The sequence below is a fragment of the Suncus etruscus genome, chromosome 12, assembly GCF_024139225.1.
Source record: "Suncus etruscus isolate mSunEtr1 chromosome 12, mSunEtr1.pri.cur, whole genome shotgun sequence".
In the NCBI taxonomy this organism is placed as follows: domain Eukaryota; kingdom Metazoa; phylum Chordata; class Mammalia; order Eulipotyphla; family Soricidae; genus Suncus; species Suncus etruscus.
The window spans coordinates 55,961,850-55,984,686 of NC_064859.1; the positions used below are offsets into that span (position 1 = coordinate 55,961,850).

Consider the following 22,837-nt stretch of genomic DNA (forward strand, 5'->3'; position numbering starts at 1 on the left):
CCTCCCTAGTGACAGATCCTAGTGACCAGCTATCAGTGACAGGAATGTGAGCGCTAGTGGGTTAAGAACACGAACCTCAGCGATTCATCAACCTGCACTAGCATCGCACACTCATCAGATGTCCTGTACACGATGCTAGCAAATCCACTGAGCTCACCTCAGGCCTCCCAACTACCTTTGAGCCCTGCACTGGAGATGGCAGTTTGCTCACAGACTTTGGGAAGCAGCAGCAGAGCTATGTCCAGAGGTGAAGGATTACAGAGAGCTAGGGAGAGAGTGCAGGGCTGGGTACAGCCTGGCATGTGCTGTGCACTAGGCCTCCCCTTGCCTGCTGCATCACAACAGCTAATGTGTGTCTAGGGACTAGAAAGATAGTATATGGATAAAGGCACTTGCCTTAAATATGGCAGAGTAGAGTTTATTTCTTGGCACCACAGTCCCTTAAACCCTGTCAGGGATGATCCCTGAGCAAAGCTGAGTGTGGTCCCAAACCCACTCCCCCCCCAAAAAAGTAAAACAAAACAAAAGTGTGTTTCAGAATAACTCATTTTGTACCTTCAGAATTAGCAACTGGAAGAAGTACTTACTGAGAATAGACAGCTGAGCTTCTGGTCCGGGAAAGGCTGGGCCCAGACTTTCAGCAGCACTCAGCCTTGTCTAATCTGAACTCGCAGTTTGCAGGAAAGCAACTCCAGTTGGAGGATCCTGATGGAAAGCTCCCTCTGAATATTTAAAATTATGCCCTTTGCCCCACTAAGAGTAACCGTTACCCTAATTTTATAGAGTCTGTAAAGTCTGTGAACATCTTTCCTTCTAGCACATTCCCTGCCCTGCCAGCCCAGGCCCATTTCCCTATCCTGCCTTGTGTCCCCTTAGAAAACTCAACCTCAGTGGTCAAGTTGGAAAAAGAAGAATTCCCCTTCGTTCCTGTGCAAACACCTTGGATTGTGCTTTTCCTACATGGTCTGAGTCTGCTTCACTCCTGCTTCAGTCTGTCACCCGCATGGCTGCCAGGAGAAGGCTGAGTTCGTGACATGATGCCCACAGCTGCCATGCACAGCACTACTCCAAAGGCTGGAGGTCCACAGGGGCTGAACTCCTGGACCAGGCCTGAGAAGAGAGGGGCAGATGCACGGCCTATGGCCGTCACTGACTGCGCAAGGCCCACCAGAGTCCCTCCAGACTTGGACCCTCCAGCTGTCAGCTGTAGGTGAGTGAGGCAGGTCTTGCCAATGGTGGTAGATACAGCCAGCAGGGCAGCGGCAGCCAGCACTAGGGCCATGTTGTAGGCTATGGTGTGGAGCAGCAGTGCCAGGCCAGTGAGGGCGCAGGCATGGCACAGGGCTATCCGGGCGTTATGATGGTACAGATGCAGAATGGGGCCCACGGACAGGCCTGTTAGGGCACTCAGGATGTTGCTGCCACTGATGAGGTAGCCCGCCACCCAGGGCCTCATGCCAAAGCGCTGCTGCAGGCCCAGAACAAAGTTGCTGTGGTAGAGCAAGACCGAGAGGGCCATGAGCAGGTGCACTGTGAGCAGCTCCCACATCCCGAAGAGGAGCTGGTCCTTGATGTTCAGCAGTGTCTGCAACACTGATCCAGGTGCCTGGCCAGGTTCCCCCTGTGCTGAGACCCTAGAGATGGGCTTCTGATGCTCTGCCTCTTTCCACGGCCTCTGCTCTGTGTCTTGGTGCTGGTTTCTGGGACGGTTCAGTGTCTCTTCACTCCATGGGACCAGCCACACGAGACCTGGGGAGGTAGGAGAGTGAAGAGTGAGGAAGGATCACTCATTTCCCTGCCGTTTGTTCTTCATATACTGACCTACACTTCTAAACCTAAATTCTGACTATGCACAGTTCAGCTTTTTTCTGTAGACTGCACTATTACACTCAAAAAATATTACAAAGATTCACTCTGTTTATTCCTTTTTGAGGAGCTTCTGGTGGATTTTAATATCCTATCATTTCACACCTGAATTTTTATACATTATGTTTAAGGAACCCAATCATCTTCATCCCTCCAAAGATGGCATATTTATGAAATAGTAAGTACTCAATTGTAAACACATTTCACATAAAATCTCTATGTGGTAAGTTAAGATTATAAGGTAGTTCAGATAAGTCAACAAACAATTCAGTGACAGAGCAAGTGTTGCATGTGAGAAAGCACAGGTGCCATGGACAGACAGGGAGCCTTAGCTTACTGGTGATTGGAGACAGGGACACACCCGTGACTTATCAGATTGCAAAGACCAAGAAGTCAGGATGGCCCTTATGCTTGATGTGCTTGAGCAAATCAGAAGTCAGATGTTGGGGTCAGAGTGGTAGCACAGCAGTAGGGCATTTGCCTTGCACATGGCTGAACCAGGACGGACACAGGTTCCCATATGGTCCCTCTAGCCAGGAGCAATTTCTGAACTCAGAGCCAGGAGAAACTCCTGAGCACTACTGGGTGTGGCCCCAAAACAAAAAACAATAAACAAACAAATAAAAGAAGTCAGATGTCAACTCATTATCATCTACAGAGCACAACCTTAAACACAGCTCTAATTCCTGCCCACAGAACCCACCTTTGTCTTCATGGTGCTTCTTAAGTCAATCTAAGCTAACGAAGTAAAATGGGATTTTTGTAAATCAGTTACACCAAAGCTTCTAAAAACGGAATTTAAGTTTGCTGTCCTAGACTGTCCTCCCAAAACCCTAAGGGTTTTTCAGTTCTTCAACATTCAAGGTCAACTTGATCTAAAGCTCAAGGATGTTGCTTCATCTGTTCTCAGGAATTTTGTGTGTGGTGCTTCTCAAGCACAAGAGATTCATGCTAGCTCTTAGATTAAGGAGGTGCTACTTCCCTGTGACCTCTGGATCTTGCTACTTAGGCTGCAGTCTAAAGAATTCCACATTGGGTAAAGGGATCAGTACCTGTAAATCACTATGACTAAAATTAATAAAGACAAAAAGAAAGTAGGTGAATGAGACTTGACTCCTCAAAAGTCAACTTATATATCCAGAATGCAGTGGAGTTATGACAGTCTACCTTCCACTTCCACAAGACAGAACTTGCTGCTATGCTATTGCACCTACAGCTTGTGAAAAGACCTAAGCCAGGAAACACATAGCAGCAAGTGCTTCCAAGCACAGACTCTAAAGCAAAAGGGACTCATTCCCCCAGGGTAGAATATGGGGTTAGTAGGACTGGTTGATGTAGATATGTCCAGTGGGGGTTGCAGATGGAGCATGAAAAGACAGCTGTGGCTAAGCCTTGGGCTCACCCATGCATGCATGCCATGTTTTGTTGCTCTCTCCTTCCTGCTCTGTCATACTTTCCCTTCCATAGCTATGGTTCTTTTCCCTGGTTCCTTTACTTCTTCAACTTCAGGAAGCCTTCCCTCAGCTCCTATTCTGCAGAGAAAGGGATCTTTCATATCTTTCTTGCTCTGCTTTCTGTTTTCCTAGCTAAGAAAGAGCTTTAATTCTGAAGTCAGAATCTGGTCCAGAGACACCAGTGCTGTACATCTATCTGCTCTGCCAACCTTTACTGGATACATTTACAGAAGATAGGGTACATGAACAAAGAATACAGATCAGTGTTAAAGAGCAGACATCACATAGAAAAGGACTGGAGTTATATATGCCCATAATTCAAAAAATAAAGCAAAATGTGTAACAAAACTCAAAGACTTGTTGTGACAATTATAGAAGACTTTACACATCATCAGTGTACTGCTTTGTGTAACTCAATAAATGATACTGTTAATGCCAAATACAGAACTCAATACAGTACTCAGTAGAGTCATCTTAATACATTTATTTAGTTTTGTTTCAGACCTTGCAGGGCTCCTCTGCACTCTGGATTCATTTCTGATGAGGATCAAACTCCAGGCTAGCAACATGCAGCTTCTCTGCTGTCCTAATGCTCCAGTTCCATGATAAGTTTTATTACGGTACTTCAACTTGACTCTTTGCCTTTTGTTCATCAAAGATACATCATTCTTTTACATTTTAATCAAAATTCTGAGAAAAGCACAAGGGTGCTTTCAGAGATAATGAAAAGTAAGTTGTTAGCCTCAACTAAGTTTCAGACACCTGGGCACAGGAGCTCAGGCCTGCAGTCTTGTGCAACTACTATATTTCTATACCAGCCTGTGCTGTCTAGCAGCCCAGTGTTGTAGGAGAAGCATGCAGAAAAGCCAGGAGAGCAAGACTGCCTCTGTGCAGCTTTGAGGCACATGCATGTGTTAGCATGATGGGAAGTTCCTATGTCTACTTAGAAGAGAGATGACAAATTGGTCTGACTTATTTCTAACAAATGGATCAGGAGATTAAGAAAACAACTGTATCTGGAAGACCAGTCTTATGTGTCTAGAATCAGTGGTCCTCAAACTATGGCCCATTATTCATATCTGTTTTGTTTCTTTATTGCAAAATAAAATATATGCAGTGTGCATAAGAATTCATTCATAAGTTTTGTTTTTACTATAGTCAGACCCTCCAATGGTCTGAGGGACAGTGAACTGGCCCCCTGTTTAAAAGTTTGAGGACCCCTGGTAAATCCTGAATTCAATCTGTGGCTCTGCATGTCTTTGAGCACCACCCAGTCTGTCCCTCATGCCTGGCCAGAGTCCCCTGCCCAGATATGCTGAAAGCATACAACAATCTTGTCATGGTTCAATATCAACTCACCGGCATTGAGAAGGAAGATTGAGAAGCAGAGGAAGGCTGTTAGATAAAACCCGTCTTCAAATTCGGTAAGGTGTCCACCAACCACAGGGCCCAAGATAAAGCCCAAGCTGGAGGCTGTGTTGAAATGTCCAATCACCATGGGCCGCTCCTTCTCAGAGACCAGGTCAGAGAGCAGAGCCTTTGATATGGAGAGCGTGTGTTTGAAGATACCTGTCAGGAGACAAGCAGCACTTCCTGTAATGGCTTCCAGACTTATCGACTCCCAAGCTTTTTCTTTCCTAGATCACTTCTCATGTGTGAGACCTGGGAACTGCCAAGTGCCATTTCACTATGGCTGGGTTCCTGGCTGCAGTATCTCCATCTGAGCTGGTTACCCCATAACTACCAATGAAACTCCTGTACTCTCAGCTGGCCCTGCCCCACTATTATATCCTAGTGTCTCCAGGTTTATTACTGCAGTATAATTTGGAATGGCACTGTTTTTGAAGAGGGTGGATGGAGGCTCGGGCAACAGCTAGTGGTTACTCCTGGGCTTAATCCTGGTTGTGCTCAAGAATCACTCCTGGTGGGGCTCAGGGTCTCTATAGGGTACTAGGGATTTAAACAACAATCACCTGCATGCAAGAAGTGACCTGCCTACTATGCTATAGCGCTGGCCCTCATTTAAATATCTATCCCTTCTATTCAACTCCTCAGTAAGAAAACATCTCTTGCATGAAAGCTGTGTCCACAACTCTGCCCCATTGCCTTTATCCCTATGAAAACAATTCCAGAGACACAGCTAAAAACAGTCAAGACTAATATCCCTGCACACACATGCTATATGTGATATATATATACATAGAAAAGTGATAAATGCCATGGGGGGAATCATACAGGTATGACTGAGTTTTCATTTTTTCCACACCTGGTTGTGCTCAGGGCTTCCTCCCGCTTCTGTGCTCAGATCACTCCTCAAGGGACTCAAGGTACCATATACAGTGTTATGGATCAAATCTGAGACTGGTGCATGCCAGGCACACATTTCCCTGCTATCCTATTGCTCGAGTCCAGTTTTTCTACTAGGAAGAGACTTGTGCAATCTTTTAAAATACCGATGAAAGCTAAAGCTGTGACAGGACTGAAATAAGATCACATGTCTACTGATATGTCTGATCTGCAGAACCCATAACTCACATGCTGGATTAACATGCCCCAAAACACAAGTTACTTTGATGTATTCTGGTAGTCAATGCTATGCACTGCTCTGATCTATCCATTGCAGGAGCTCAGCCCCAAGCTTCTGCTGGGTATTCCCAAATCATGCCAAGTAGAGATGGAACATTGGGCTGCCAGGGTCTTCTTGAAGGGGGCATTTTTCTGTACATTACTGTGTTGAATTAAGTTTCTCTTGGTTCTGGGTTCTATTCCTCTTCACACCAGAGCAGACATTGGCCTGACTAGACTCTCTGTGAGGCAAACACAAATCTCTCTTGAAATCCAGTAAATGGACCCTCTCCTTAATTGAGAATTAGGATAAGGCTAGAAGTTAAATTCTATAAGGTCATATTAGAAATAGATGATGGCTTGGCTTGCTTGTTACCAAAAAGGAAAGAGAATGTGATTGTTGGAGCATTCCCTAGAACAGCATAGACCTGCTGCCTCTTGTCTTTGAGAGAGAGAGACAGACAGAGACAGAGACAGTGATACAGAGGAGAAAAAGAGAGAAAGAGAGAGAAGAGAGAGGAAAGAAAGAAGAAAGAAAGAAAGAAAGAAAGAAAGAAAGAAAGAAAGAAAGAAAGAAAGAAAGAAAGAAAGAAAGAAAGAAAGAAAGAAAGAAAGAAAGAAAGAAAGAAAGAAAGAAAGAAAGAAAGAAAGAAAGAAAGAAAGAAAGAAAGAAAGAAAAGAAAGAAAAGAAAGAAAAGAAAAAGAAAGAGAAAGAGAAAGACTGAATTCATGGTCTTTGCAGTTCTGGTGCTTCACCCTTGAAAATACTCTAGTGATTCAAGGATTTGAACCCACAACTCCTCACAGACATGCCACAGAAGCTCTAGCAAAATCTTGTACCACAGAGTGTTGAGGTGTCAGGAGTTCCATACAAGGACAGCATTTCTTAGTGTAGGTAGCATTCCCTGTCAGCAAAAGGGGGTATGTTCAAATCACAGAGCCAGTCTCATTTTATGTGGAATAGGACATGAATTTCTTCCCAGTTTGTAAGGAATGGTCTCCCAGTTGCTCATTTTTTGATAAGGGCAACCATTTTGCTACTTAAATAAAAAGCATAATTTACATTCAAGGCCAGATGAGCACTTACCAGATGTCAGCCTGATACTGGAAGTGGTGGTGTGGCTATTTAGAATGACATAAATATATACAAAGACCTTCAAGAAGTATTTTCTTTTCTTTCTTTATTTTTTCTATTCCCTCCCACACCCAGGCCTGAGTGCTAAGGATCAAACTGTTTGCTTTGGTTTAGGCCACACCTGAAGATACTCAGGGCTTACTCCTGTCTCTGCATTCAAATATCACTGCTGCTAGAAAGTCATATGGGTGGAGGGGATCAAACCTAGGTGCACTGTACGCAAGATAAGTGCCTTATTTGCTGTACTATCTCTCGGTCCAAGCACTTTATCTTTTAAAATCAAGAATACTATCTCTTTTTTGTTATTTTTAAGGTTTTGTTTCCAAAAAACATTATTTTTCTCATATTTTCAAATAGTAGAGTCTGGAATCCGAAGGTCAGTGCTGCACATGACTAGTGGTACAGCCGGCCTATGGTTGGTCCCAAAGCAGTGACACCCCATCCCAAGACCTGTGGTGCTTGAACTATGGTGTTGGGGTTGGTCGTGGCCCATGTTAGGCCTGTGTTCTGCTACTTGAGCTTTATTCAGACACACCTAAAGCATGCTCTTAAATCAAGAAAAATGAGCTAAAAATCCTTATTCTCTAGGGGAGGAGGATGAGTCTGCGAACAAAATCAGCTACAGGCCCCCACCAGCCACACCAAACAGATCTTGTTGGTGACTTCTGGCACAGGCCTCACTGCAGTGCTGCTCCTGACACAGGAAGTCCCTGGGCCTGTTCTCTACAAGTCCCATCACTTTTGGGGGAATGGATACCAGTGCTTAAGCAACATACTCCCCGCCCCTCACATAGATCTGGAACAAAAGACTTGTGTAACATTCATTCCTACGCAGACACGCAGGGTATGGACTCACCCACAGGGACTCGAGCCAGAAGGAACAGAAAGACATTGGTAGAAACAGCCAGAATCAGGTAGCCCAAGGCACTGCAGAGAATGCACAACAACAGGGATGGCCTTCGCCCCACCACATCACTCCAGCAGCCCTGAGAAAAGAGAAACACAGGAATCTTCTGACTTCCTCTGACAATACTAGATAGTACTAATGGCATGTGGTGCCCTGTGTGGGGAGACATGGTCTGAAAGTTTTGGACACTCAATTCTGCCACGTAGTATGCAAGGAGATGTTAATAGCCCTGGTCTCCTTCAAAATGAGCAGAAAATACCAGACAGTTATATCCAGCCACAGAAATCCTCAGGTTCCCAAGAAAGCACCTAGAATGACCTGTCATAAATCATAAAGCATCATTTTGTCATCATTCTCATCACTTTATGCAATCTAATAACCACATTTACTGCTTCTAAGTAAGATGTTTAACACAAGACAAACTAGAAAAGTAATTCCCTTAATACCCCAAATCTACAAACTATTTTTTTAGACAAAATAGTCAAGCCTTCCACTCTATGTTCTAACTTGATTTATGTACTTAACACATGTCACTAAAAATATTTTTTTTGAAGGTTTAGGGAGATAAATGTGTTCAAGTCCTTGAGTTCCATTTCTAGCACACACCTTTAGTTCTAGTAGTAACATGTAATATTCTGGCAACTTCTTAGTCAAGAATCCAAGCATGGTTGGGTGACCCCATCAAAAAATGCTGACCTTTGCAAGAACATCTGTTCCCCTGCACTGAACATGGCTCTTATCAGAGATGTTGCTGAGTTAGTGAGCTGAAACAACTCCTCCTGTTCCACTCTGAATTTCTTTGATCATGGCTTGTAACTCTTCCCACACTACTGTTTCCCTGTTCAGTTCTAAAAAGATAGGCAGGCACACTGCACAGTAAAAGCTTATAGAGTTCAGCAGTGATTGTCTTCACTATATTGCAAAATACCACCAGAAGTCAATAACCACTACTATGTAAAGATGAAAAAAAATTTTTCTTATTGCAATGGATTTCAGAAATTATCTACTCTTCAGATCTGGGTGAGAAATTATTATCACGCTTATATACTCTTCAGATTATTATCTACTCTTTAGATCCCACTCCTATGTTGGCATTGGCAAAGAAAAATCCAATTTAGTCCCTAGGTTGGGGCTAAGTTGTCTGTATTCATCTCTGAAATCCTTCCCCATGTCATGGCATGTAATTAAACTCTCCATGCCTCAGTTACCCTTGCTGTGAAATAAGAGTAATGTTGTCTATCACAGTTATTTTCTTCTTAGTCCTTACCATATGGGCCTTACATAAAATGTATTTACTAATTAGTTTTGAGGCCACATCTAGTGCTGTTCAGAACTTATTACTACCTTTGTGCTCAGGTGTCACTAACAATGTTCAGGGGACCATATGGGGCTCCAGAGAGATAACCAAGTCAGTTGTATAAAAGACAAGTGCTTTACCCACTGTAATATCTCACAGGTCCCTTAGAAAGTGAATCTCTAAGGCCAGAGAATAGTTTTCCTTGCATTCAGAAGAGCAATATTTGATCCTTGGTATCTCATATGGTTCCCCTAAGGATAGCCAAAAGTGATTCCTGAGCAGAGAGCTATGAGTAAGCCCTTTGCACCACTGCGAGTGGCCCAATCCACATCTCCCATCCCTGGCCTCACAAAAAAAGGACATCTTTAAAGACTAGATTTCATAGTTTGACTAATAAGCACACACATCTTCTTAATCCTCTTTATTCTCAGATGTCAAATGAGGAAGAAGACAGAAAGCTGCTACTTCATCTAACTAAGTTGCAAGCCCCAGTCACCTGAACATCCAGTCTGACAGACTACATGACTCTGCTGTTACTTGTATTATGGATGGCACTTCAAGCTTATGCTTTAAAGGTGTGTTACAGAAGATACTCACCACCAGCGTACTTGAAAAGAGTTGCAAGAAGCCATAGGAAGAACCTACAAAAATAATAATGAACCATCAAGATCCAAGACAGAAATTATTTAGCACAGTAAAAGTCACAATAATCACAAAAAACAATGAGGCAAAGAAGAGACTTCAAAAGCAAATGGCCTGACTTCTTTTATTCAGTAAAGTGATTTTTTTTGTGGGGGAGGCATGCTATATCCAGTGGTGTTCAAGAATTATTCCTGGCTCTGTGCTCAAGGATCACTCCTGGTGGGGTTTAGAAATCCTGTGTTGTGTCAGGGATAAAACCTGGTTCATTCTCTTACAAGACAAGACCCTTACCCACTTAACTATCTCTCTAGCTCCAGTATTATGACTTTTAGAAATGGTCTCTAAAACTCAGGTAATCCTCAATGGGAGAGATGGAATAGAGAGAACTCTGGAGTAGAACTGATCCAGTAAATTTGAAGTCTTCATATTTACTTCATTTTGTGTAACATCTCAATTATATAGAAAGAAATTTCAAAGTATTTTATATTTCTATCATATCCCATCATCTGTTCCTGAACATGGTGTTTTTTTAAGCTAGTGGTCCAACATAATTCCAAGTACACTTTTCAAGGGAGATAAAAATCACGGCATAGGTCAGGAGTCATCAGATATGAACAAAATCATTCTAAAAGTCTGCTGTCTATAAATAATCTTAACATTTATCCATGAATATAATCATAACTATGGCTATTTCTCTCCTCTTTGGTAAAGTACTGACTTACATGAGGGGATCTTACACCACTAGGGTGAGGAATCCTAGAGCAATTGCTAAATTGTACCAGTCCATCTGCCAAGGCTCCAGGCCTATCTCTTTCCTGTGTGGTGTAGTCTCTGCAAATTCTGCTTCTCTGTTCTCTCACAGAACACTCTGGAAGGATCACTCTTTCAACAAACAAAAATAAGACTTGGAGAGACTCAGGAACTACCTGTGGCATGTCTGATTGCCAGCAATACAGGGTAACCCTATCCTAAGAAAAGATTTGCTCAAACATAATGCTTTTAAGTATTATAAAAAAATGTCCCTTGTCCCTCTTTATATTTGCCATTGGGTAAAATTAGCTATAATGTCCTGTTTTCAACTACTTAGTCCAGGGATATCAAAATCCAACATTCTAGAAATGTGTAACCATACATTCACCAATAACTCACCTACTATTCCTGCAACTGTTGGACTTGCTCCAAGAGATCTGACATGAAGGTTCAATAGAGGAACAACCATGCTCACACCGAACAAATCCTCAAAAACAAAACAGTGAGTTATTGAATTAGAATCTGAAGGCAAGAGTGGTTTAAAGTAAGGATTAAAAAAAAATGAACTAATTTTTAAAATTGGGGCCTGTGATATAGTCAGGAATAAGGCACCTTTCTCACATACAGCCAATCCTGGTTTGATCCAGGGCACCTTATATAGTTCCCCAAACTCTGCCAGGTGTAGTAATCACTAAGTATCAAGTCATTCCAGTACCACATGTTTTAACAGATAAAATTTGTAAATGCCTAGATCACTGCTGAGCATCCATTTTACTTTATAATAAGTGTTTTGAATGAAAAAAATGGGGCAGTGATGTGGGAAGAGAGGTAGAGGATCATACATTTTTATTGGCAATGCAATACTTGCTCAATGATAAAAATTTCCTAAGCCAGAGGGAAGGTAGTAAGTAGTCTGAGGTTTAACACCAAAGATAATGAATGGAAAGAAACTCTCCACAAAACAGGGAGAAAACAGGAAGAAAAAAAAAAAAAAAAACTCTTGCAGTGGGAAGGTTAGAGGTCTGAGCTGAGTCACAGAAAGTGAATGGGCTTTGGGGTCAGAGACACAGTTCCACATAAGTTTCCTCAGAAAGAAATTTAAGAGGACCAATGACCAGTAAGCAGAGTAGGAAGAAAGAAGAAAGGAAAGGAGAAAGGAAGGGAGGGATGGAGGATGGGAAAGAGAGGAAGAGAAAAATGGAGGAAAGGATTGGCAAAAGGGAGGAAAGAAGGAAGGTTAAGAAAGAAGGGAGGGATAGAGAGGAAGGAAGGAAGAAAATAAGAGAAAATGGACATGGCAATAGTATTTTCCTAGCAGAACTATGAAAATCAGGTACTTAGAGACTGAAAAGGGTGTTACCTACAGAAGTTCAAATATGTTGTTTGTTTGCTTTTGGGCCACAATGTGACAGCACTCAAGACTTACTCCTAACTCTCAGAAATCATTCTTGGCAGGTTTTGGGGGTAGGAGGGGATCAAACTGGATGTAAGGAATCAAACCTGGTTTGGTAGTGTGTACGGCAAACACTCTACTCGCTGTACTATCACTCCGGCCCTAGATCAAATATCTTGTATTTTTTGTGTATAGATACTAATTTTTTTAAGCTTGGTTTTACCAGAAACACTTAATTTTTTTTAAGATTTGTTCTTTTCCCTAATTCATTTAGTTATCAGTTATCACTGATGTAGGAAAAAGAGAATATATTATACATTGTTATCTTTCTATTCAACCTGTATTTCTTCTCCTATAAGGCTTATCAACAGGAAGAACTAACATGCATAAAAAACAAAATCTTGTTGGGCACAACCTTTACCTGACAACTTCTCTTTTTTTTTTGGGGGGGGGGTCACACCCAGCAGCACTCAGGTATTACTCCTGGCTCTATGCTCAGACATTGCTCCTGGCAGACTCTGGGGACCTTATGGGATGCCGGAATTCAAACCATCGTCTTTCTGCATGCAAGGCAAATGCCTTACCTCCATGCTATTGATCCGGCTCAACTTCTCTTGCTAGCTAGACACATCAACAAATTATAGAAACAGGGACTTCCAAATAGATTTAATAGTGACCTCTTTCCATGACTATATGTTATTAGATCACCATAAATCTAGTACCCATGAATGCAAACAGCTGATACTTTTACCCTGCCTAAACTAGGTTTTGTTATTTGCATTTTAAGATTGGTTAATATTTCATTTGTGTCTGAGTCTATTGGGACAGGGGATCTTACAGTTATCTTGGGATGATATTTTATATCAAGTGAAAGACAAAGTGTGTCAGCCAAGGCTAGAAGCTGCTCAGCCAGGACCACTTGGTATACAGGGAAGCATGTGGTCCTTTCCTGCACCCAGGCTAGAAGCTGCTCAGCCAGGGCCCAGGGCCTTGTGATCTGTTGCCACAGACAATCAGACTAGCTAAAGACAGTCACAGAAACCCAGGTGATTTTTGCATCTCAATTCTGTGACCAAAGTGACTACTCTAGGCCTAAATTGGAGAAGCTGAGTGAAAGGGTGGAGTCTAGGGTTTCCATAGATAATGGCCTAAGGAACTATCAAAATTAGTTTGCAAAGTGGTCTGAGAGATAGCACAGCGAGAGGGCGTTTGCCTAGCACGCAGCAGATCCAGGAGGGAAGGTGTTTCGAATCCCGGTATCCCATATGGTCCCCGGAGCCTGACAGGAGCAATTCCTGAGCACAGAGCCAGGAATAACCCCTGAGCGCCTCCGGGTGTAACCCAAAACCAAACCAAAGGGGGGAAAAAAATTACCTTGCAAAGAAAACCGAAAATTCCTCGGGAGGAGTTGGGGAGGGGGGCGTACGTATGATGTGTATTGCAGGGCCTGGAAACCCAACGCCTATACAAAAGGTTTTCAGATATCTTTTTGATTTCTCGCAGACAGACTGCTGGTACTCATTCATTTAAGCTTGACATTATGCTAGGGAGAGTCAGCACCGTTAGAGCGGGCAGTAAACAGGACATGTGTATGCTCCTGCTTGCGCACACACACGCGCGCGCACACACACACACACACACACACGTGTCCTACAAACACACATCTGCACCGTGCAATGCGGAAAACAGTGGATCAAAGTCACACCATGCTTAACCCCCTTTCCTCGAGTACACACACACACACACACACACACACACACACACACACACACACACACACACACACACACACACGCACACGCACACTTTTAAGCTGCAAAGCCAAGCCAGCGGGTCCAAAGTCACAAGCATGCTTCTCTATATACAACCTGCACTTTGAAATGTTCGTGATCACCTCGCCGGAGACCCAACGAAGCAGCTATTGATCCTGGGGTTGCAAACTGGGGTGCATGCACTACCATCCCCGGACAACCTAGAGTCGCGCTCCTCTGGTGGGATGCTTGGTAAGATGTAGGGGAGAAATGGGACAGCTCCCTCACGCACTCGTCCCCATCCTCCCGGAGCCAGACTCGCGTCTCCCGGGTTCGACTCCGGAGTCCGACAGACAACGCCCCCCCCATTCCCCCTGCAACTCCAGAACTCACCAAAAAGCCCACCAGATAGAGGTAATGCAAGAGGCGGCGGGATCGAAAGGCAGAACTCTTGGAAGAGTCCTCCTCTGCTTCTCTGTCGGACTGGGGCGGCGTTTTCGGGGCGTCCGAGCCCCCACTACTGTCCCCCGGGTGTTCCATCTTCACACCCGGAGAAATTGATTGACAGGACCCGCCACCAACTAGGCCCCACCCCCGGACCCGCCCCTCTAGCCCCCGCCCCCGAACGGAAGCAGAGATGGGAACTGCGCAGGCGCTTAGAGGGGGGGTTGGTTTCCACTTGGCCTGGCTTCCGCTCTGCGCCTGCGCTAGGCTCCCTAGGTCCTGGCTGTAAGGAGTGGGGCTCGGGCACTGCGCGTGCGCCGAGGAATCAGTTCCGGCAGTCTGTCCGCTCAGTGCGTGCGCAGTGGAGTTGCAGGCGCGCACCCTTTGGGCTAGTTTGGGGTCGAGACGCGCTCCTGCATTGCCCAGAGGAGGCCTGGCTTGTCGGTGGTGCTTTGATCTCGTCGTGTCGATCTGGCGAGGGAGGGAGGGAGGGAGAGATTTTGCTATGAGCTTCTCCTCGCCGTGGACTTTGGGGCACACAGGCTCTGAATCTGGGGGTTCGGGCTCCCCTGAGCTCTAGTGTGCAAGTTTGCAAGAGGACGTCAGGCCTGTCACTTGGGAGGAGAGAAGAGAGAGAGCCCCAGGAATGCGCCCCGTGGATTTCTCTCTGCTTTGCTTTGCGAGGAAAAAGAAATTTTCCCCTCCCCAAAGGGGAAAAATGATGTGGGGTTTTATTAATATGCAAGTGGGTGGTACCCAACGTTATCAGTAATTATGAAGTAAGCTATGGGTTGTACCAACCTTATCAGTCACCTTGCCATTGGCTGGCACTTGATAGATCCTTGATGGTTATCATCACAATCAAAGTCCCCGGGATGACACTACTTGTAGCTGGTGCCCCAGGTTCAAACTGTATCCCAGACATAGAATAATGGAATAATTCACGGCCTCTGCTATTCGGTAACACCTTCCAGCCTGACCCCTTACCATGCATTTCTTTGTTCATCCTGATTTTAAAGACAATTGAGAAAAATAAATTTGCTTCTTTGCTTCTTCACGAAGTCAGTAACGTACATACAAAATATTGTCGCTGTACTTTGCCAAATGTAGATATGTAGTTTGTTTATTTTTGTTTGGGGGCAAAACCTGACAATGCTCTGGACTTATTCGTGGCTCAGGAGACCATATAAATGCAGTACCAGAGATCAAACCCCGGTGGCAGCATTCTAGTCAAGCATCAGCTCACCTATCTCTCTGGCCCTTGTTCTCAGGCCCCTGTGCATGCAGTAGAAAACTACTGCTTCTCACACAATCTCCCTCAATACACTAACAGGGGTAAAAGGGAAGTTCCTGCTCCTTCATCTTATTTTATGATTTTGTATCTCTGCCTCTGCTATTTCCCTTATCCATCAGACTCTGACTTATGCGGGGGAGATTTCAAATGACTGTATAGAACGGGAGAGATAATACAGGTTTTAAGGCACTTGAGCAAGGCCAGCCCAGGTTCCATCCGTAGCACCACGTATGGTTCCAATATTACTACCAGAAGTGATTCTGAATCCAGAGCCAGGAGTAAGCCCTGAACACACGTAGCATGATCCCCCCCACCCAAAATATAGATAAATAAATAAAAAAATTAGATTACCTGATGCCCCTCCTCTTACACTTAGCACTGCTTTTACCTTTTTCTCCTGATCTGACACTGGTTCAGAAGTATTTAACATTCATTTATCATCTTTTAGCTCAGCAGGTATGGTATCATGTAAACATGATACCTGCACAATTCAAACCTAGGTTGTCCAAAGTTTAACCCTTAACAGTCTTCCTCTGGTTGCTAGAATATTCCCTTAAGGTCAATTAAATTTCCTAAGAATTAGAAAGGTGTCTTTCTTTTGTTAGGACAAGTAAATTATTATCATTACTGCTTGGTTTGTGGGCCTCTCCCAGTTGTCTTCAGGACTTATTCCTGGCTCTGGACTCAGGAATCATTCCTGGTGGCTATAGGGGGGCCATAAGTTTTTCTGGGAATGGAACCTCAGTTGGCCTTGTGCAAGGAATTACTGTGTTCAGGAATTACTTCTGCCAGGGATTGGGGGACTCTCTTGGGTACTGGGAGGTATCAACCAAGGTAGGTGGTTTACAATGCAACTACTGTAACCTCTGTACTGTCTGTGGTCCTGTATAAACTCGTTTTTTTTATGTAGCTGACACAGATTTTTTCCTAATTTTTATGTTAATACCATGATTTGCAAGTTGTTTATAATATTAGTCGTTTCAGGCATCAAATGTTCAAACATCAGTCACCAGTGTGACCTTAACTTCACCAATGTCCCCAATTTCCCACCCACTACCATAAACTGCCTCTATGCATGCATAAAAATGTACTTATATTGTTTGTTGTGGCACAAAGGCAATGGAATTATCTAAACTTAGATCAACAAGAATCAATTTGACATGGTTGTTATATATCTTCATAGTTTGTTAAAGTCAATGTCTAAGGATTTATTGGGCTATGGTTAATTCTAGTGAGCCTTTTCTGTTACTAATTGTTTAGGCTCACTGACCTTGGTAGATTACTGTGTAACTTTCCTCATATTTCTTAGGATACGACTAGACTAACACTACTATAAAATACTGAGGTGCATATGACTACACGTTCCAGTATTTATATATCAAACAACTTTGGTAGGTTGGAAGTTTGATATGGTTAAGTTGTGGAGCTGGCCCATTTCTGCTGGAAAGTACATGGGTTGGTATTGGGCTGCTATAGTAAGTTCATGTAGAAAGGAGAATCTGCCTTTGCCATCCCTTTTTCAGAAGATCATAGAGGTATCAGTTCAAATTGGGCTACCTAGCAAGTATCAGTGGCCATTATCTTCTTTTGGAATTCGGTGAAGTTGCCAGGAATAAGTGTCTTAGTAGGCACTGCTGGGTTTTCTGGTGACAGGGTGATTGTGTGGGTGATTCCGTTCAATCCCCAGAGTTTTCAACCCTATAGTCTGGTCTCACTGAGAGGGTTTGTCTGCTCATATTATTATTCAATATCAGACCCTGAGCTGGGCCTTTTCTGGCAGAGATCTTGATTATCTTGTTAGTTCACAAAGTAATTCACAAGTACACTAAGCTTAAGACTCATTGACTGGATCTGACATGTAGGATGTGAAAGCAGTTAAGGGAACTTAGTAACTATTTACAAATTAAAGGGTTAAGAGTTTAACCCCACAAAAGTTAAAGGGCGTCCATTGAAATTGCAACTTTCCTTGGTTCAACAGACTGAAGCTATAAAGATAACATTGAGATGAATGACAAATTTCTTTTATACCTGCCAGGAAAGAAGAGGTCAATTTGGCAACATTTGGGGGTTTTGAAGGCAGCATTACCACACAAAGAAAGTTTCTAGAATATCTCCAGTCTTTCAGTGGGGACAAAGAACACTACTGTAGGTCTAGAGTATGATATACTTTACTAGCCAGTTGGATCTCTCCCCACAATGCCTCAGGTCAGTTGTCAATAAGAAATCTTATTGAACCGTAACTAAAAAGGACAGAGTGCCTTTTTCAGCTCTGGAACAGCTGAAAATAGAAGCCCCATCCCTTTTTGATGTGTTAAACTTAAATTTTCCTGGAGTCTCACAATCTGGCCTCAGTCTAGTTTCAGGGTGTTCTTGCCCTGTGGCCCACATTTAGCAATTAGTGCCCTAATGGGCCATGTCTTCAAACAGGCACACTGGAGGTTCAGGACTCAAAATGAGTTTGGTTGGTGGAGGGTGCACACTCAAATCGGCAGGGAACAAGCATACTATAAAGCCTCATTACAACTTAGACAACTGAGGGAAAATCATCACACTGCATGGGTTTTTGTGAAGGTTAAATGATAATACACTGAGGGCAGTGCTTGGTATAGGGAATATTGTCTACAATGCTGTGAACCTGTTGCTATTGTCATCTTTAATTTTTCAGTGTTGTACAGAGTTTTCTATTGTTTCCTAACTTTCAAAGGCTAAGACCATACCACATGTGTCATTAAACAGAATTTAAGGCATTTGAATGTGAAATTCCATGGCATCTTTAGTCATTCTATAGTTAAAGGTTCCACATGTATGGAATCTGACTACATTTCCTCCCCTGCCTCTCTTTCTCCCTCCCTGCCTCCCTCCAGTCCTCCCTCCTTCTCTTCTCTTCTCTCCCTCCCTCCCTCCCTCCTTCCCTCCTTCCCTCCCTTCCTCCCTCCCTCCCTCCCTCCCTCCCTCCCTCCCTCCCTCCCTCCCTCCCTCCCTCCCTCCCTCCCTCCCTCCCTCCCTCCCTCCCTCCCTTCCTTCCTTCCTTCCTTCCTTCCTTCCTTCCTTCCTTCCTTCCTTCCTTCCTTCCACAAACACTCATGCTCAGGGCTTATTCTTGACTCAAATGACCACTCCTAGTAGATTTCTGGAACCCGCTATGGTACAAAGGATGGAACAGTTTGACTGCATGCATTGACCTGAAATACTGCGTTTTCACACTAATGCTACATCAGTCATTTGTTTTACTTGGAGACTTGTTACCACTGAGTTCATATCAATGTGTCTTTCACACTATGGCCTCTCTCTCACAAATTCAATTCTTTCATTTGAGACACTCAATTTAAATTAGAACCATTGAGTTCTTATGTGTCCCTACTTGGGAAAAACCATCTAGAGTGGAATTAAAAGTCCATTATTTTTATGGGCAAAAGAATACCCAGTGGCAAGAGTATGTAAGGAAAGAGCAATATATCACAGAGCTCAGGATAAATAAAACCATTTCTTCCTCTGAATTAAGACTGAAATCATTACACACACTATTCTCAAAGAGCATTTTCACAGCAAGAGGCAGGAGAAAGGAATCTTGTCATTGACACGGTTTCTTAACATAATGTACATGTATCCATCAGAAAGAATGACAAATAAACAAATGGATGGGTAAATTGCAGTGCAATTATTTGTGAACTGCACATGCATAATATAATGCTATAATTTACTTTTGTGCTATTATAGTTTTGAGGCCATACCTGGTGATGCCTTGAGGTTACTCCTGCTCTGCACTAAAGAATTAATCCAGGCAGTTCTCAGGGGACCATATGGGATGCTGGGTATTGAACATAGGCCTGCCATATGCAAGGCAAATAACTTCCCAGTTCAGACCCCATCATTTTCTTTTTTTCACGTAAACCTTCTGTTTTAATAAATAAAGCTTTGTGGTGCTGGAGAGATAGCATGGAGTTAAGGCATTTGCCTTGCATGCAGAAGGGTGATGGTTTGAATCCCGGCATCCCATATGGTCCCCCGAGCCTGCCAGGAGTGATTTCTGAGTGTAGAGCCAGGAGTAACCCCTGAGCACTGCCGGGTGTAACCCAAAAACGAAAAAAAAAATAGAAATAAAAAAAAGTAAAGCTTTGTGGCTTAGATTTTAAAGCACATTTGGACAGGAAAAGATCTAGGACCAAACGGAAACAGTAAAGCTACTATACTGCTAGAAAAAATTCATGCCCAGTGCATTTTAAGTCAAAGAGCAAATTCTAATGACAGAAAAAATTGTATCTGCAGCTATCTCTAGAGAAAAAAAAAAACAGGAAGCAGAGAAAGAGTAGATGACTTGGTGAAGTTCAGACAACCACAACCTGAACCCCTTTCTCCACCTGCACATTCATGACAATGGATCACTGAAAACATTGTTTTTTTTTTTTATCTCAGCTAGAAGTTAGTGATTAGTAGATTATCTGCTCAGATTAAATGAAAGTTCCTCCCATTGTTAACAATTACGAAAAGTGCATTATCAACAGAAGGGTTTTTAATGATAAACAGAGATTATTAAAACAGAAAAAGTTACACAGTTAATCATGATGTTGTTAATATTTTCAAAACATCAGAAACTTCCATTATCTCTGAAGTAGTAGATAAACTCCATTGCCTTACTTAGTTCAATACCTTCCTGTTGGCATTTGCCCCAAACAAGGCTCCCTGAAACTCTGGCATCATCTACTGGGCTCTGAGATCCAGCTGGCATTATTGGGTAATGGAAACTCTTATTTTAAAATCCCTGTTATAGATCTCAACTCCACTAGAAATTTCCTCAGACAGGTAGACTTCCTGGTAAATTTGAACATCAACATCTTTTTTGGTGGTAATTTTGTACATAGAAATTGCTTTTTGCACAGCAGCCTTTACCAGAGGGAAATCCTGGTTTTGGCAAAGTACAATAATTCGGGGTTCTAACAAATGATAGGAAACCTGGAGGACCATTCCATTCAGCAACACTTGGTACCTGGTTGTATTTTTTATCACCTAATTGCTTAGTCTTTGTTTTGCTTCAGCCAATAGGTCTGTAATAAAGTCATTTCTTGCCCTTGAGGACTTTGGGCTTTTTGTTTGTTTGTTTTTGTTTTTGGGTCATACCTGGCAGCACTCAGGGGTTACTCCTGGCTCTATGCTCAGAAATCACCCCTGGCAGGTTCAGGGAACCATATGGGATGCCGGGATTCGAACCACTATCCTTCTGCATGCAAGACAAATGCCTTATCTCCATGCTATCTCTCCAGCTTTCCTTGAGGACTTTGATTCTTGTTTGATTCATTAAATTGTACATCTGGTTTTTTTTCTGTTGTTCAACCTGCTTTTCTTTCATCTCACAGTATCCCATAATCTTTAGTCTTTGGGTTTCGCACCAGATGACCTTTCTCATATTGAACGCTTCTTCTGCTTTTGCAACTATTTCTTCTGCTTTCTCATTAGCTTCTTGTTCAATGAAAGCCTTCATATGCTTATCTGCTTTTTCACATCAGCATTGCTAAGGGACATAGTGAAAGGATGTTAGGCAAGTAGGCAACAGACTTAAGTTTTGGTCTGAAGACCTAGCTGCAGTGGAAAGGGGGGAAAAAGCAGCCCCCATCATTTTTTATACTGTAATTTATGTATTTTCCCCTCTGATATAAGTTTTATTTCAGAAGTGAAAGCAAAATTTAAGTGTTTACTCTTGTTTGTTTTGGGGGGCAACACATGGTGGTGTCAGGGGTTACGCCTGGCTTTGTGCTCAGAAATTACTCTTGATAGACTCAGGGGAACATATGGGATGCTAAGGATTGTTTACTCTCTTAAACATTTATGGAACTTAACTTCACTAATATAAATTTTTATAAAATTAAAAGTGGAGCTAAGCAGTGAACTCCTATTTGGAGTAAAGTATGATTTTTGAACATTGGTACCTAATGCAATTGTCGCAGCAGCTTTGCTTTAATGGAGCTTAAACTGTCTGAGCTTCTGTGTTTTCCTACAATTGTGTTGAGTGCAATAAAATTATTGGACTTTGATGGCATATCATTGAAAGCTAATCAATATCAAATTATGTGAAAAGAGTAACTCCTGTCACTAAAGTGTACTACACAAAAATTCATACTACTCGATAGTACTATGAAATGCAAATTACACCTATAACCAGCAGATGGCAGTGTTCAACCCAATTCAAATCAGTCAACTTGCCTTTTGTCAAACTAGGCTATAATTCAAATTTTGCTTTTTAATTTTTAAAATTAGTGATTCCTTATCAAATCTCCCTTATAATTATTAGGTACACTGATGATTCTTATATTGCTCTTCTTCTTCTCATACCATAGTCCTCTTGTGTACTTACTTTCATTCCTCTTAAGACAGTTTTCCATTTTCTGTTGTGCTTTAAATTTTCTGAATCTCATCTTGGAGTCTACCAATCGTTTCCTCAGCTGCTATTATTCTACTACTCAAATCTTGTATTGGTTATTTTTATCTTTTTTTTTTTTTTTTTTGTATTTGGGCCACACCTGGCAGTGCTTAGGGATTACTCTTCGCTCAGAAATTGCTCCTGGCAGGCTCGGGGGACCATATGAGATGCTGTTGATTGAACCTGGGTCCATCCCAGGTTGGCTGCAAGCAAGGCAAATGTCCTACTGCTTGTTCTATCACTCCAGACCCTTGAGGTTTTTGTAATATCACCTACGATACTCTATTTCTGTCACATCTGAATGTAATTTTCTCATTTCAACTCTCATGCTTTTTTTGCATCCATGCTTTCCTCACTACCAGTGCCATAATTTCTTTGAACTCACTAAGCATTCTCAACATGATATCACTAAGTCATTCTCTGTTAATTTACAGAGTTGGTTGATACTGGTAAAGCCTTCCATTCTATTACTTTCACTCATTGAGTTTGACCAGGCTGCTATATGTCTTCCCCATTGTGTTTGCTCTTCCTCTGCTGTGTTAAGGGGGATCTTTGTAGTCAAGCCCCTTAGAAAGTCACTGAGGGATTAGACTCGGTGTTATTCTTTTCCTTCTCTACTTATCTTCAAGCAGTGCCTAAAGGTGTAAGTGAAGTAGTGTGAGGTGTGATGAGGAGAGCTGTTAACTCAGGAGATGTGACTATGAGCCTGCTGAGATGACAGATTATGGGTATAGTATACAAGCTGCTGTGACACCACTGGAACTGAGGTGAATCTTCTTCCATTTCTTAAAAGTACCTGGGATTGTCAGCCAGGAATTTGACCTCATTAGGAAGACTGGAGGAATAAGCATAGCATCTGAGATGTAGAGATGGGCCTGCAGAAATAGCAGTTTGGACATGCTGTATAAAATTAAATATTTCTTCCCA

General features: G+C 42.7%; 2 protein-coding genes across 2 annotated transcripts; both read right to left on the reverse strand.

Moving 5' to 3' along the window:
• Positions 1-795: 795 nt before the first annotated feature.
• Positions 796-14,328, reverse strand: MFSD9 (major facilitator superfamily domain containing 9). Its single transcript, XM_049784927.1, has 6 exons — positions 14,154-14,328; positions 11,016-11,103; positions 9,822-9,865; positions 7,877-8,006; positions 4,680-4,889; positions 796-1,749 (listed from the first exon to the last, which is right to left on the reverse strand). Exons 1-6 carry the CDS (start codon positions 14,298-14,300, stop codon positions 977-979), a joined length of 1,392 nt encoding a protein of 463 aa, XP_049640884.1. The 5' UTR covers positions 14,301-14,328; the 3' UTR covers positions 796-976.
• A 5,895-nt stretch (positions 14,329-20,223) lies between these two features.
• Positions 20,224-21,015, reverse strand: LOC126024517 (V-type proton ATPase subunit E 1-like). The gene is given in 3 exon segments (XM_049784950.1): positions 20,224-20,474; positions 20,746-20,982; positions 20,985-21,015. Coding segments are annotated over 3 exon segments (519 nt in total).
• Between the last annotated feature and the right edge of the window lie 1,822 nt (positions 21,016-22,837).

Bases quoted from the DNA above. Each gene is read 5' to 3' on its own strand.
- MFSD9 (XM_049784927.1), bottom strand. From the start codon at position 14,300: ATGGAACACCCGGGGGACAGTAGTGGGGGCTCGGACGCCCCGAAAACG. The intron at 11,104-14,153 runs GTGAGTTCTGGA...TTTGTTTTTGAG, and splicing joins TCTATCTGGTGGGCTTTTTG to GATTTGTTCGGTGTGAGCAT. The intron at 1,750-4,679 runs GTGAGTTGATAT...CTACCTCCCCAG, and splicing joins AATCTTCCTTCTCAATGCCG to GTCTCGTGTGGCTGGTCCCA.